General features: G+C 46.2%; 1 protein-coding gene across 1 annotated transcript in view; it reads right to left on the reverse strand.

Moving 5' to 3' along the window:
* The window catches only part of VANGL1 (VANGL planar cell polarity protein 1), a 57,628-nt gene extending 44,361 nt beyond the window's left edge, over window positions 1-13,267 (reverse strand). The window contains exons 1-2 of the mRNA XM_023222720.3: window positions 13,070-13,267; window positions 2,846-3,053 (exon numbers count right to left, since the gene is read on the reverse strand). Of these exons, the coding sequence (XP_023078488.1) occupies window positions 2,846-2,916 (71 nt within the window). The 5' untranslated portion in view covers window positions 2,917-3,053; window positions 13,070-13,267. The remainder of the gene's footprint in view (window positions 1-2,845; window positions 3,054-13,069) is intronic.
* Window positions 13,268-16,386: the final 3,119 nt, after the last annotated feature.

A 16,386-nucleotide genomic window follows, 5' to 3' on the forward strand; every position in this document is an offset into this window, starting at 1 on the left:
CTGCTTGGAACCTGGCCAGTCTTCTAAGGTGATCATGGTATAATCAGGCATATCAAGTTTGGTGCACTTCATTATTCCTCCCTGAGCTGGAATCTGACTAAAATTACTAAAGAGCATGGTCTCACCCACCCCCACCAGCCCCACCCTGCCTCTTACCCTTCCATTCAAGTTCCCCACAAACCTCTGAGCCGGGCAGCCTTCACAGGAACACTCCTGGGACAAAACACCCTCGGCTGGGCCTGGGGCCTGTTCTCATGCCTGTGGAGGGCAACCCTACTGCTTAACACTCTTTAGGCCCCAGCAAAGTACACCACAGCCCATGCTCTCTAGGGATGGTACCCCTCGCCCCATAGTTGCTGTGCCCTATGCTGCTGTCAGTTGGAGAATCCACCACCCCTAGGTGGTAGTGGTGTTTTTTAAAGAACCCATGGAGCGCACCTACAAATCTCTAATGCTCATCTCCTCTCTCAGAGCTTTTCTTAGAGTAGATATCCAGGAACATTTTTTGAATAATTGATTAAAAGTCTCAGCTTGTATTAACATTTGCCAAGTACTTTCCATATGGGTCCAAGAATACATTAAAATTTCTGCGTGTTGTTTTAATTGGAAGTTACAGTCTCTTAAAGTTACTACAAGGACATTGGAATATCAATTTCTGGAGTCCCCAAGAGGCCTAAGGAAATAGCAGAGCGTAGCAATGGGCCCCGAAGCGTGAGAGTCAGAACTCGAGTGCAGACAAAAGAGGCCAGAGATGGTTCCCACAAAGGATACTGCAAGCCAATCTCCTTTATTCATCCCCAAGCACCCAGGGAATCCCAAATTCCTACTTCTGTCATTATGGTGTGGATGAGGGAAGCCTGGTATTGACAAGGGAATTGGGAGGGCTAAAAAACTGGTATTTTAAAACAGTTGTTTCTGGCATTTCATAACTAAATCTGATAAGTTTACCCACCAGCTGAAATGTGTGATTTAACTCTTGTGGCCAGAGGGCTTCTGACTGTCTCAGGAGCTGCGCTCTGCCATGTTACCATAGGCCCATCCAGCAGCACCTGCCCCGAGCTCCTTCTGTTTCTCATCCTTATTTGAAAGCCTTACCTGGACTCCAGCACAAGCTCACTGACATGTTTTCCTCAAATTTTTATAAGAGCAATACATAAAAATTTAGAAAACAATTAAAGTTAAAAAGAAAATACCACCATAGTCCTATACTCAGAGATAGGCATAGTCACCATGTGAATGCTCATCATATGTATATGTAACTATTATAGCATACAACATTTTGAATCCTGTTTCTTATAACATGGTCTCATGAACATTTTCTCATGTCATCAAATAACTTTGAGAACCTTTCCTTTATATTCTGTTGCATTCATTTCTAAAAATTACAAAATATACACTTGTAAAAAAACTGAACAAGTACAAAAAGAAAAACGAAAGTTCCCATCAGTCTCCAGCTTCTGCCGAGCCTCCCGCTGTGGATGACCACTCCTAGCAGTTTGGAGTATACCCTCCCAAACCTTTTTCTATGTGAGTAATCCAGATGGGCTTGTAAATCATTAGATATATGTAGCTCACTGCTGTTTTACAGAACAAAATCTCACTCTGCATTCGGCTGCTTGTATGGGGAAGAGCTCAGTCAGGGAAAAACCACTATAATCACTATTCCCAAGCCAGTGCAGAGCTGGGCCTTTGGGCTGGGGCCAGTTGGTACCTTGGAACATAGTGCTAAAATGCCAAGGCCATTACAGTATTAATCTAGCCACTGGTGAGTGACCTCCAACCTGTACTGCATTACCTGATTTACAAGCATAATCTCATTTAATCCTCTCAACAGCCCTGTAGGAGAGGACTGCTGTACCCATTTCACAGATCAGGACGCTAAGTAAATGGCAGCACTATAATTTCACCAAATACAATTCTAACTGGTACAGTACCACCTATCTGTTCACTGATTTCTTTATTCATTCATTTGCTCTTCTACTTAGCAAACATTCTACAGGTCAGTAACACAGCAGGTCCTAAGAATAGCAGTGCACACCTGCTAATTTTGCAGAGAAGCGGAAGTTTGACCAATACCGCCCAGGACAGTGTTTTCAAAACCCAAATTTGTTCACCTGAAGATTAGTCAAAGAGAAATAAGGTACCAGGCCAATCCTACCAGTTCACTAAATAAGCCTCATGACAAAGGCATAATGGACAATGAGTCAACAACTTCGGGTAAGAACCAACAAGCAATAAACACTTTTAAAATCTTCCATTTACATTCTTCATAAAGCTTTCAGGAGAGCTGATACCTATAAAAAATACCTAGAAACCGAGGCGGGCGGATCACGAGGTCAGGAGATCGAGACCATCCTGGCTAACAAGGTGAAATCCTGTCTCTACTGAAAATACAAAAATTAGCCGGGTGTGGTGGCGGGCGCCTGTAGTCCCAGCTACTCGGGAGGCTGAGGCAGGAGAATGGCGTGAACTCGGGAGGCAGAGCTTGCAGTGAGGTAAGATCGTGCCACTGCACTCCAGCCTGGGCAACGGAGCGAGATTCCGAGATTCTGTCTCAAAAAAAAAAAAGAAATACCTAGAAATGAAAAACATTTCCACTGCAGGAAGTAACTTTAATTTAAAACCAATTGTGAGAAATTAAAGTCATCAATTCTAATGGTGGCTATAAAATGTAAACTGGTGGCATAGTTACTCCTGAGAATGTTAAATGCTCTTAAAGCTCAGCTTCTCACGCACCAACGGACCCAAGCTCCAGCGTCGAGTCAGTGAAAAGTGAGTGTAGAGAACCTCACCAACCTGTAGGTTTCCCCAAAAGGAAAAGTGGAATAATGAACAACTTACATACCCTTGTCTGTGAGATTTTTTCGAATGACTTGAATAGTAAGAATATCCAGAATAAGTGGATTCGGTATCCATAGCAATGGAGGGCTTGCCCTTGAGGAAGGACCAGGTACTGTTTCTCCTTAGAGGTAGAGAATTTCACCTACCAGACTCCTAAAACTTCAAGGAGTCTGGAAATTAGAAGAGCAGGCACTCTTCAACAGGAACAAATTCTGGGAAAGAGGGAAAAAAACAAGACGTTAATCTTCAAAGCCAACCTTAATGGGGCTGAAAGATAAATGACAAAGCCACATCTCCTCTCTGGGGTCTCTATCATGGAACAAGCAAGCGAGGGTGAAGCAGCTGAACTCTAAATGCTCCACCCATGCAGCAACTGGCTTTCCCAGGTGTCTGGGAGGGAGACAGGAGAGGTGCTGAGCAAGCTGAACCCCTATCACAGCAGCAGGAAAATGGGAGGCACTCATCCACTTCCTCAGCACGGCCTGACGCCTGCTCACTGGCTATAGGAGGTGACTTTCCACATCTCTGGCCCTCCACACAATGCCCAGCCCCCGACTGCCAGTTTATAAAAAGAATACTCAGCGAAGTTGCTTTTAAGGGATTCGGTCATAATTTCCAAAAGTCAATTGAAAAACAAAAAGATCTTCAATCTTTTTGACCTAGCGTCCAAATTTCTGAGAATTTATCTTAGGGAACTGATTTCTTTTTCAAAGAAAAATTATTGTTGTCTCATTGTCTATAAATAATAAAATGCCAGAAACAATGTAAATGCCCTCAGAATACAGGAATTGGTAAGGAAAACATGGTTCATCCACCAAAAACGTATCACATATCAAACGTATGTGATCACATAATGATCATGTTTACAATGATCATTATAAAGAATGGAAACTCTTATAATGATAATTTTTTTTTTTTTTTCTGGAAGATTAACAAGTGTTTAATTTGAGAAAACATTGAGTAAGCTTATTCTGCATTGCTAAACAAAGAGTACACCACCAATATATTCCACAAAAGTAAAGCAAAATAAGTAAAGTTATCTCAAGTAAACTAAATTAGAAGGCTTTCCATGAGCTAGGCAACTGTTGGAACAGAGCTAATATGGAGTCACTAGCTGATTTTAATATGTGCTCAGAATTAGAATATTGATCCAGATTTTTATATTACCTATCCTTCTTGTTTCTTCTTTTTTTTTTTTTTATTATACTTTAAGTTCTAGGGTACATGTGCATAACGTGCAGGTTTGTTACATATGTATACATGTGCCATGTTGGTGTGCTGCACCCATCAACTCGTCAGCACCCATCAATTCATCATTTATATCAGGTATAACTCCCCAATGCAATCCCTCCCCCCTCCCCCCTCCCCATGATAGGCCCCAGCGTGTGATGTTCCCCTTCCCGAGTCCAAGTGAGCTCATATAATGATAAATTTTAAAAGCAGGATACAGTATTGTTGACACACAGTGCACCAACATTACAGTTACAATCATATAAAATTGCCTTGGTAAGGACAAAGATTTTTAAAGGAGATACAGAAAATAAAAGCAGGCAATTTATTATTTGCAGGCTCCTGGGTCTTTTCCCACATTTTCATTAGATATCGCTTTGCAATAAAAATAAATTGGAAACATTTCCAAGTACATTCCTGAACTCCCACATGCTAAAATTTTTACTTGGAGAAAACCGAGATCCACAAGTTCTGTCTCTCTCTGCACCCCTCACCCCAGAGCTAGTCTCAGCTCAACAGCGTTCCTTCTTCCAGCGCTAGAAGCTGAAACTGCAAACACAGCCAGTGAGATAAGTGTGAAGAAAAAACAAAGGAGCTGTAAATGCCATACCCTAACCCTCCTGGGAGGAGGCCACATTTCCCTGACCCCAGCAATGACACGTAAGTCTGGAGGGAATCAGGTCAGCACAAATCGCCATATACTTCCAACACAGCCCCCATAGCCTCCCATCCCACTTACGGTGTATTTACCCTTACCATTCATTCTTCCTGGGAGTCAGGTACGTTCACTTCCAAGGTCTGCCACCCAGGGCTAGTCTCCTTTGTCCTTGATGCCCTTACTTGCCATTTCACTTCTCCTCTGCCATCAAGAGCCCAAGGCTAGCCTGGGGAAACCTGAGTTCTAGCCTGAGCCCAGCCACTGTCTTTCTTATGCCTCAGTTTCCTCATCCGTTAAATGGGGTAAACCAACCAGCCACCAACCTCACAGGTTGATCTGAAAATATAAGCAGATACAGTTTCCAGAGGTGGGTTCCAATCTCGGGTTTTACTCACTTATTAGCTATCAGGCCCCAGTCAAAATGAGCAAACCTCTTTGAACATGTAACTGTAAAATGCAAACATCAGGGTTGCTGTTAAGACCAAATGAGCTAACAACTTTGAAGGCACCCAGCGCGAGTTCCAGATGTGCTAGGTAAATGAAAGTCCATGTCTATCAGTACTCCCTTCGCAGGTTCCAAAACCCTTGTTCCTCTGTCTTCCTAATGAGAGAAATGCTTGGAAAGAAGCGGAGCAGTCTCTGTGCCAGCCTTCCTGCCACAAAGCTCACCTATAGGCTCACCTGCAGTCAGACAGAATGGAGCTTGCATCTCAGTCCGCTGCCTACTAACTAGCTGTACACCTGGGCAAAGCAGTTTCTCCTTGGAGCCTCAGAGATTTCCCAATCCATAAAAAGGAAGCAAGGCAGCCTATTATGGTGGGCGTTTGGTGGGGGAGGTAGCTGTAAAGATTAAATGTGAAAACAAACACAGCAGGCCTTTTTTAAATGCTAAGTTTTGCTCCTCCACTTACCCTACTTTCCTAGAAGACTTCAAGAGCTGAGTCATCTTTTTTTCTGCCTACTGTCTCCACCATTTTCACTAGCAATTTCAATCAGCTTTCAGCACCTCAGTCTCACTTCCTTTCTGCCCTGGGCTTTGCTGTTTTCTCACCTGCTTCATAACAGGCAGCCGTCAACATTAGGATGTGCATCCAAGATCTCCAGCCCTGAGTGAATTGAGATCCTCCCTGAAAGCTCCTCACCCAGCTCTCTGCTGATCTGCAGATTCTAATGTCCAGTTCCCTGGCCCAGAACACTGATTTCCCTCTCTCTTCTAGATTCATAATTAACCCTTCATAACTGCTACACTCTTTCTGCCTTGCATCCCATAACTCTGGATTCCCCAATCCATCCCAACTTCCAGCTACTTTTTGCTAAATGCTGCTGGAGTGTCTCAGAGGCAGGCGGCCTAGGCCCCACAGATCTGGGCAGATCCAGCTTGATGCTTCCTAGCTGTGACATCAGGGGGTAGATGTTTGCCTCTCTGAGCTTGTCCAACCCCGCCCCATAAAATGAGGTCATATAATATTCTCTCTTCCCAGGGTTCTTGCAAGGATTAAATGAAACTGCAAAGGTAAAGTCTCTGACACATGGTAACCCAAGTTTTATTCCCTTCTCCCTCTGCCAGAGGACTTCATTCCTTGTCCTCATTGAAAACGTGGCCATTCATTAACACAACTCCAGACCTGTCCCTCAAAGGAAACCATGGGTCCCAAATGCCCTCCAGGGAAAGGCTTTATCTAACTCTACCAACCACCCTAGTCTGGTTTCCCTCCCACACTTCCTTCCTGTACTTACGAAAGGAGTGGTCTATACATGCTGTCACTCCCTCCTTCTCCACTGTCACTCCAAATCCCCATCCACAACACTCCATTGAAACAACTCAAAGTTGGCCAAGGATTGCTGTGAGCCAAGTAACATCCTTGTCCTCCTCCCCCAGTGCTTTTCATTTCATTTATTAGTCCATCCACCTCCATATTAAGTGGCACCTACATGACCATGCTAAGCAACATTAGGGCAAAACAATGACAAAGGCACACTGCTTGCCCTAGTAGAGTTTCTCTGTAACTCGCTAGCCTCCAATTTGATGCTACTTATGTTACCACTTCTCTAACACTCCCTCTCCTCTCCCCTCACCACACTATCCCTTAACATTCAAAACTCTTCTCATTCTTCCCCATCCACAGATTTCCTACGGCAGAAGCTCCTTGAACACAGCAGCTATGTCTTACCTCCACCCAGTATATTTTGAACATAACAGGTACCCAACAAATACTTACTGAAAGACTAAATCCCAAGTGCACATTTCCTACTGAGATTCTTCTTGCTCCCCTTGGGAATACCATCATCCCTCTCAAAGGTGCTCTCCAGTATCCTGTCCTGTTCTTCCCAATTCCTCAGCTAAAGTAATACCCTCATCCTATGGATCCAACCCTGTGCCACCTTCAATACCCTCTCTGATCCTCCCCTCCCTCTACTGATTCACAGCCACCCACTTCCTCCAGGCTCCACCTACACAGGGCTAGACCACTACAAAGCCTCCAGGTGTCCTCACCAGTCTACACACAGCTCAGGCTCCTTGTAAGTCATTCCGTTTCTAATAGTTACCAACTTTTATCCTATCCAAGATCTGAGTGAGGATTAAGAGGATGCAATAAGAGGCAAACGAATAAAATCCAAAGTGAACTCGACTTCGGATTTTCAACAGACTTAATAGAAAAGGATATCCTGAAGTTTATCACCGCAATGATATATCCATGAGATAGTTCCCTTGCATACACAATAAATTAACAAAACTCTTGATAAGGTCAGAAGGAATCCCTTATCAGAAAAGATAATAAAGCAATGAAAAGGAATCAGGTTCCCAGGGTAATAAACTGATAGACTGTCACAACAGCATGAATGGGACAGTCATACAAAGGTAGGACTATGGCTCCTAGAACCTGGAACTGTCTATCATAGTGACCCCTCACATGACTCATATTGTGTTTGGCCCAGGCTGGGCAGCAACCAGAGTGACCTTTTAAATTACAATGCAGACATCACTTCCCTGTTTAAAACCTTTCCATGGTGTCCCACTGCACTTTAAATAAAATACAAAAATCTTTCATTTGGTATGCAACGTCCTGCCCAGCGCTCTAACTCCCTCCTCCTTCTCTAGCCCCAGCTCCTTTAAGGTAGAGTCTTAGGGCTTTGGCAGAGCCCAGTATATCTGTTGGTACTCACCCTTTACATGCTCTGTTTTGCCAAATTCCTACTCATCACTCCTTAATTTAAATACTGCTCCTTTCAAGAGGCCTTTCCTGATCCTTCAATCTCAATCAGGCTCTTCTCCAGCACCCTGTACTCTTCCTTTCTATCCAACTTCCAGTGATACACTTGTTTGTGTGAGCACTTATTGTCTAGTTCCTTTACAGGCTGTAAGCTCCATGAGGGCAGAGGCACTTTCATGACTGTCTTTCCAGCTCCTAGGACATTATGGGTACCCTATAAACGTCTGCTGAATGGTTTTGTGGCAGATCTTAGGACATGAGGCCATAGATTCATTGTGGAAGAAACTTTAGAAATTATCTATTTTAAATCCTTAGTTTTAGAGGTGAAAAAAAAAAAAGATGCAGATATTAGATAGAGCCATGATACCAGAACTATCAAAAATAGAGCTATACTATTGGCTTGCATGGCAGTCCCACTCAGGGGCAGAGTTCATACTCCAGACACACTGAGTAAAAATCAGCAGCAGCCTCTTTCAGCCACTGCCCAAGAACATCTTGCCTCACCTGTCACCCACCCCTTAAGAGTGCACTGCTTGGCACTGCTTGGGTGGGGGCTGGAGGCAAGTATCAGGACAGGGCCAGGCTCATCGAACCACATCGCATGCAGGCAAGGTCAACACTGGGAGATAGGTGCACACGGTGCTTCTGAGTGGCAGTGTCTTAAATTCTGGACTTCCTAGGCAAAAATGTCAGAAAGAACCTCCTTTACCACCCTTTATCAAAAGCAAAATGAAGACAAGCAGCCTCAAACAGAATTCTCTCCTAAAGTCATGTTCACTCATATAAAACTCCTACTACTTAAAATGAAAACACAGTGTTTAGCAAATCGTATGAAGGAAATAATATGTTATGATAATGACAGTGGTAAACACAAGCTAACCTTCGCAAAAAGGAAATTATAAAAACATCAACAGCTCTGCCTAGAGCTATTAAGTAATTAAGGGGGCTCTGGTTTGGAAAGTTACTATGTAAGGGGTACAGAGACACGCACTGAATTTAAAGAGACATTTTGCTTCCTATGCAGTAAGTAGATCTATTTCCAAGGAAAAGTGGTGTCTGGTACAACCATGCTTATATATGCTGTGTACATTACGTTGAATATTTGAATTTTATATAGAATTCTGCAGAGATTATGCTATTAATTATTATTTATATTTTGTCTTGAAGCTAACATTCTTCTTAGGGGTACCCATTTTTAATTAAATGGCACTCAAGGGGAAAGTGACAATTGGAATAATTTTGTTTAGAGTCAATGATTCTTCCAGAGAGTAGCAATGAGCCCAGATTGTGGGTTAAGAGCATTCAAATCCTGGCTCTAGTACTTACTGTGTGACCTCAGAGCAAGTTACTTAACTGCTCTCTGCCTCAGTTTCCCTAACGGTAACAACAGATTTTATTTTACTTATAGATCTGTGGTGGGCATTAAATGAGATAATTCATAAAAATTACTAGAACAGTGCCTAGCACATGGTAGGCACTCACAACTGTCAACTACTACTAGTATTCACTAGAGTAAAATTCCTTCAGTTAGGAAGAACTGAAGGGGTTGTATGGCATAAAACTTCTGTATCATTTTCACTCAACTTATACACATTTTTCTGGTCTCTGCTACCACCTTTAACTACTACTATTAACTATAGCTAAGTAACAAGTGATTTCTATTCTGTTTCTTACAGGCCTCTATTTACCATCCCCAGGTTGGAAGCAAATGTCAGAGAGACCAGAGAAAACTGTGTGTGTTTTAGTGGGTTAACTTGGAGGGGCATGGGCCTGGAAAGGAGTGGGCAGAGATGCAGGGCAGATCTATAAAACATTTTGAACTTGTGGTCTATAAACCATCAAATATCATGCAGGTCACTGATGTGAGGATCTTGCTGGGCTTATGGCATTTGTGACAAACCCATTGATTCTTTTATTATAACAGCTTATAAATGAATGATTCTGGGTCATTATTTACAAGGAAAGAAAAGGTTAACTTCGTTTTACTTGTTTGGCCAATGATTTCAACTCACCTTGCCAGAATAAATTCTCTCAGCTCCAGTCATGAATTACCCCCAAAACACCTCCAGCAACTGGGTACAGATTTCTGAAGAGCCGTGAATTAACATGTCTGGAGTTACGTGATGTATATTTGAAGGCAAGTGACTCCCTTGTCCCCTGCCAGATATTTAAACTTCAGAAAAATAGATCTCATGAGTACTATCTCCTCTGTAAATCTGATGGTACAGAGTCTAATCACTGCTGTTCTGTAAGTGGGACTCAGAAGGACACTGCTAAAGACAACAGAATACACATGTATCCTTGCATCAAACTTTAGTACTGCTAACATCAAACCAATACTGCTAACAGAAACATGGTCCAATCACAAGCCCACCTAACCATTTCCATTTTAAGGAATAGAATAAGGAATATTCTATTCCATCTTAAGGAATAGAATAGCATGATGCCCAAATCACATGCCCCATACAGCGAGACCCCAACCAGCTAGCTGACTTTACAGAGATGATGGTAACACTCTAACAGTTTCTAGTTGTCAAGTATTTACTATGTGTTAGATGCTGTTTAAAGTCACTTACATGTAATATCTCACTTAATCCTCATAACAAGCCTTTAAGGAAAATAAAATATTAATACCATGTTAGTCAGGCAAACCAGACTGACACATGAGCCAGGGCTTGAACGTTGAGAGTCTAACTCCAGAACCTGTGCTCTTAGCTACAGAAAATTGACAGCACTGCAGCAATTACTAGAATTGTTTGTTTATATAGAGGAGTATAAGCAACAATCATAAATTGTCCCAAACCACATATAACCCCACAGAGAATTTTGCAATTTCAACTTCTACTCACACGTTCAGTGTCCCAAGCATTGTGGGGCATTCAGGAGAAAAGAAATGAATCTAAAATAGTTCTAACCCCTAAGCATCTCACAGCCCCAATGTAGAGACCTCCCATTAAAACACAATGTGACACAGCCGGGCGTGGTGGCTCAAGCCTGTAATCCCAGCACTTTGGGAGGCCGAGACGGGCGGATCACGAGGTGAGGAGATCGAGACCATCCTGGCTATCCCGGTGAAACCCCGTCTCTACTAAAAAATACAAAAAAAAACTAGCCGGGCAAGGTGGCGGGCGCCTGTAGTCCCAGCTACTCGGGAGGCTGAGGCAGGAGAATGACGTGAACCCGGGAGGCGGAGCTTGCAGTGAGCTGAGATCCGGCCACTGCACTCCAGCCTGGGCGACAGAGCGAGACTCTGTCTCAAAAAAAAAAAAAAAAAAAAGAAAAGAAAAAACACAATGTGACAAGGGCCCATCCCACCCAAATTGCTGATAAGGCCTAGGGTAGCAAGCATGGTGTGTGTATATATGTGTGTTAAGGGGATGATGAAGGGGAGAATGCCTTCTTCATTCAACGCATCTATCCTTCAAATAAAGGGTGACATGGAATTGCTGCTTGGTAAAGAAACTTTAAATTTCCTTTATGGTTTTGTCCTTATGTTGCTTAATACATAAGACAATAAAAATGTACTGCTTGGCAAGCAGTCCTTACAAATATAACACTCTCAAAATTCTTCTCCCATTTTACTTACAAATTAAGTTGCAAGCAAGCCTCACTGCCAACATTGTTGACAGTGAAATTTCACACTTAAGTGTTTTCACTAATTATACTGAGAGACATCAACGTTTGGGAATGTTTAATGCTCATGGATAGGTGAAGCGTGTTATTTCTTTGAACTGGAAAAAGAAACAGTTTCCTCCCACAAATCAAAGCCCCAACTATATCACATTGATTTAATTCAACTCTAAAAACTCTATAATTAGTGGTTACAGAAAATGGCTAATTACCTCTCCCTGTATTCAGACAATTTCTGCCATCTCACTTGCAGTGCCTGGGAGCTGTGTACTCAACCCACCCACTGAAGGGAGAATGCTAATTAACATTGTTGTTTGGTGATACAAGTTATAATATTTTTCAGCAACCCCGCAAAATTTATAAACATGTCAGTGAAAATACCAATTCGTTACAGTTTGTTAGCTTTTGGACTAAGTGCCTAAGAATACATTCATTTCTAACCAAAGCCAGGTTAAGAGTTTTAACAAAATGCACTGGCCTCTCACACAATCATCATCATAAGGCTCTAATACTTCCTAACGAGCATCTAAGGGAGCTCACAACACCTTCGCAGTGTGGGCATTAGACCTGGTTTGGAGAAGTGAAAACTGAGCAACAGATTTCTCGGCTCCAAGTCTCATCTGCTCATCACCCAGCAGCCAGGCCGCGGCTCCGCCCCACTCCTGCCGCCACCACCGACGCGTTTAAATTTTTATAAAGCTTCACACTTCTCTAGGCGCGATGCTTGGGGCAGTTCAAAGACTACAGAAGGAAATGAGGTCCTGCCGGTGGCGAAGGCTGCCCCGGCGCGGTGAGATTTCCTCCAGCAGGGACACCTCGGGCAGAGACCCGCCGGGCGCCTCTGCTCCACCCCGGCGTTTTTGAAAGTAAACTCCTACCTGCCTGTTGCGCCCTCCGAGGCGCAACTGGATTCGCCCCCCAGGCCTCTAGGGCCGGCTCAATTTTTTGTGAGCGAGGTGTGCACACAGACCAGCTCTGTCCCGGTTCCTGGCGAAGGGCCAGGCGGTGCCCGGGTCGAGCCCCGTCAGGGGTGGGAACCCCGGTGCGCGCCCGGCTACCGCCCTGCACGGCTGCTGCAGCCGCCCGGTGCTTCCAACGCTCGGCCACTCCCTGCCGGCCTGCCGGCCGCCCCAGCACGCGCACGGAAGGGGCGCACCCCAAAGACCAGCCAGGGGAGAAAGGGGCGTCCGAGGCGTGAGCAGGGAATCCCGGGACCCCAGGGAGTGGGGTGCGGCGGAGATCGCACGGCAGGGCCAGGAGGGGCGCAACGCATGGGGAGAAAAGTGGAGTCAGAGGAAGCACGACCCGGAGCGCTCCGGAGGAGGGGAGGGAGCTCCCGGCCCGAGGAGGGAGCCGCCGACCCGGGGTTGAAGTCCGGCGGGGCGAGTGCGGGAGGAGGACGCAGGGGCACGCGGGGTCCGAGATGGGGGCGTCTCCCAGCCAAAGGTCTGCCCCGGGGGCCGCCGCCGCGCAGCGCTCGGCCTCTCGCGGGACTCACCTCCGCGCTGGCCGCCCGGGCTCCGCGGCCCGCGGTCTCGGCTCACAGCGGCCCCGGCTCTGCGGCCTGCGCTGGGCTCCTGGAGAGGCAGAGCCCCGCCGCCGCCGCCGCTGCACTGCTGCTTTCCGCTTCCTGTCCCGGCGCCGCCCCGCAGCCCGAGCCCAGCCCTGCGAGCCCGGCGCGGCCGCGAGCCAAGAGCAGCGAGCGCTACCGGCCCCGCCGCGGGCCCGGCCCACCTGCAGCGGAGGGCGGGGCCCGACCGGCGTCCCCCTCAACTCGTCACCGCCCCGACCCCACACACCCGGGACACACACGGAGGCGTGCGCGGTCACACTCATGCACACGGTCCAGGGAATGACACCTCCCACACACATTCACCCTCATACACACTCTCACACTCTGCACAGACGCGCACAGCCCAGTAACCCACTCTTCTGGGCAGACACACACACTATAAACACACGGCCCAGGGATTGATCTCCGACACCGTCCCCTTCCCCCCCCCCAACGCCCACATACTTGGAATCTTAAACTCACACACACACGCACACACACACACAAAATCATGCACAAAATCCAAGCCCTTTTGCCCTCACCAGCGCCCCAACCCACATATACACATGGCTCAGGGACTAACCCCCCAACCCCACTCAACACACACTCATATACACACATTCCAAGAATTGACCGACAAATATCCATATACACCATATCTCAACCCGTATACACACACTTAAACTCACATGTAGCCCTGGAAATGGCCCCACAAATACACACACACAGCCTGCAAGCCACCACAGCAAGCCTCTCCCCTCCTCCTCCCTTATCAGAACAGGCACTGCCGCTAGCCCAGTCTCCTAGAAACTGCTAGATGAGCACATCTCTGCAAGCAGGTAGCTGAAGCTTCAGTGCTGATTCCAACCAGGTACTCTTTCCTTTCTGAGCCTTTGTTTCCTTGTCTGAAAAGTGGTGAGGATGCTGATGTTCACCTTGCAGGATTGTGGTGAGGATTACAAAACAGTTGGCAACGATTTTGATGGATATTTGCACTTTTCTTAGTTGTCTTGTGTTGGTAGCATTAGGGTTCCTTACTGATTATCTCCAATCTAGCCGGGACCCAAAGCTGCTTACGTGACAGAACTCTACAGTGGAAGCAGTGTATAATGAAGTGCTGAATTTCGTAAGAGTTTCTGCAGGAGTATTGCCGGCATTTGGTGTGGGGAAACGCAGGCCCACCCTGACTAGTCTTAGTCAGGGAACCTTGGCCCCAAGAAGCCCTCACTCCCCTGATCACCTCTTCCTCATCCCTTCTAGCCTCCATTTTCTCTCGCATATGTCACACTTCCTTGAGAAGACACCCATATGTTCAATGTGGCTGATTTTCACCACTCCCAGCCCCCAGGCTCTGCTGCCCCACTCAGTGGCCTAGACCATCTGTCCCCCACCCCCAGCCTCCCAGTAGGCTCCAGAGAGCAGGTGTTGCTGACTCAGGCAGCCAGGTTCCTATAGGAAAAGCCAATTGTCTATTCACCCAAGTCAGCACTCAGGTGCAGAAATGTAGAACATTATAAAAACATGTCTCTCTCATCTCTAAAATGTAGAACTTTCAAAGTTCAAACAGGCCAGGGATTTCCAGTTGTAGTCATGTACCTGAATAGCTCCAATTGACACAGAGATCTTCAATGAGTTTTCAGAAAGTAATTCTAATTCACTTAGGTTCTTATTTCTAGCCACCTTACCAGATGATGTTTTGTGGGAAAGATGGGTAGTTGCAAATAACCTATTTTAAAATAATAAATTTACCTTTAATGCCATTTAGAGGCTGGGCTTGGTGGCTCACACTTGTAATCCCAACACTTTGGGAGGCTGAGACGGACAGATCACTTGGGTTCATGAGTTCAAGACCAGCCTGGCCAACATGGCAAAACCCCATCTCTACTAAAAATAAAAAAATTAGCCAGGCATAGTGACAGACACCTGTAATCCCAGCTACTCAGGAGGGTGAGGCAGGAGAATTGCTTGAACCTAGGAGGCAGAGGTTGCAGTAAGCCGATATGCCACTGCACTCCAGCCTGGGCAACAGAACCAGACTCCATCTCAGTTAAAACAAAACAAAACAAAACAAAAACATGCTGTGGGTCCTGGGCAAGATGGCCAAATAGGAACAGCTCCAGTCTACAGCTCCCAGCAAGATCAACGCAGAAGGCAGGTGATTTCTGCATTTCCAACTGAGGTACCCAGCTTATCTCACTGGGACTGGTTAGACAGTGGGTGCAGCCCACAGAGGGTGAGCTGAAGCAGGGTGGGGGTGTCACCTTACCTGGGAAGTGCAAGGGGTTGGGGAACTCCCTCCCCTAGCCAAGGGAAACCATGAGGGACTGTGCTGTGAGGAACAATGCATTCCAGCCCAGATACTATGCTTTTCCCATGGTCTTCGCAACCCACAGACCAGGAGAATCCCTCAGGTGCCTACGCCACCAGAGCGCTGGGTTTCAAGCATAAAACTGGGCGGCCATTTGGGCAGACACTGAGATAGCTGCAGGAGTTTGTTTTTCATACCCCAGTGACTCCTGGAATGCCAGTGAGACAGAACTGTTCACTCCCCTGGAAAGGGGGCTGAAGCCGGGAAGCCAAGTGGTCTAGCTCAGTGGACCCCACTCCCACGGAGCCCAACAAGCTAAGATCCACTGACTTGCAATTCTCGCTGCCAACACAGCAGTCTGAAGTTGACCTGGGACGCTGGAGCTTGTTGAGGGGAGTGGCGTCCACCATTACTGAGGCTTGAGTAGATGATTTTCCACTCACAGTGTAAACAAAGCCACTGGAAAGTTTGAGCCGAGCAGAGCCCACTGAAGCTCCACAAAGCCACTGTAGCCAGACTTTCTCTCTAGATTCCTCCACTCTGGGCAGGGCATGTCTCAAAGAAAGGCAGCAGCCCCAGTCAGGGGCTTATAGATAAAACGCCCATCTCTCTGGAATAGAGCACCTGGAGAAAGGGGAGGCTGTGGGGACAGCTTCAGCAGACTTAAATGTTCTTGCCTGCCAGCTCTGAAGAGAGCAGCAGATCTCCTAGCACAGCACTCGAGCTCTGCTGAGGGACAGAAAGACTGGCTCCTCAAGTGGGTCCCTGACCCGTGTGTCTCCTTACTGGGAGACACCTCCCAGCAGTGGTCGACAGACACTTCATACAGGAGAGCTCTGGCTGGTGTCTGGCAGGTGCTCCTCTGGGACAAAGCTTCCAGAGGAAGGAACAGGCAGCAGTCTTTGCTGTTCTGCAGCCTCTGCTGGTGATACCCAAGCAAACACAGTCTGGAGTG

Source organism: Piliocolobus tephrosceles, chromosome 1 (genome assembly GCF_002776525.5).
Source record: "Piliocolobus tephrosceles isolate RC106 chromosome 1, ASM277652v3, whole genome shotgun sequence".
Lineage (NCBI taxonomy): Eukaryota > Metazoa > Chordata > Mammalia > Primates > Cercopithecidae > Piliocolobus > Piliocolobus tephrosceles.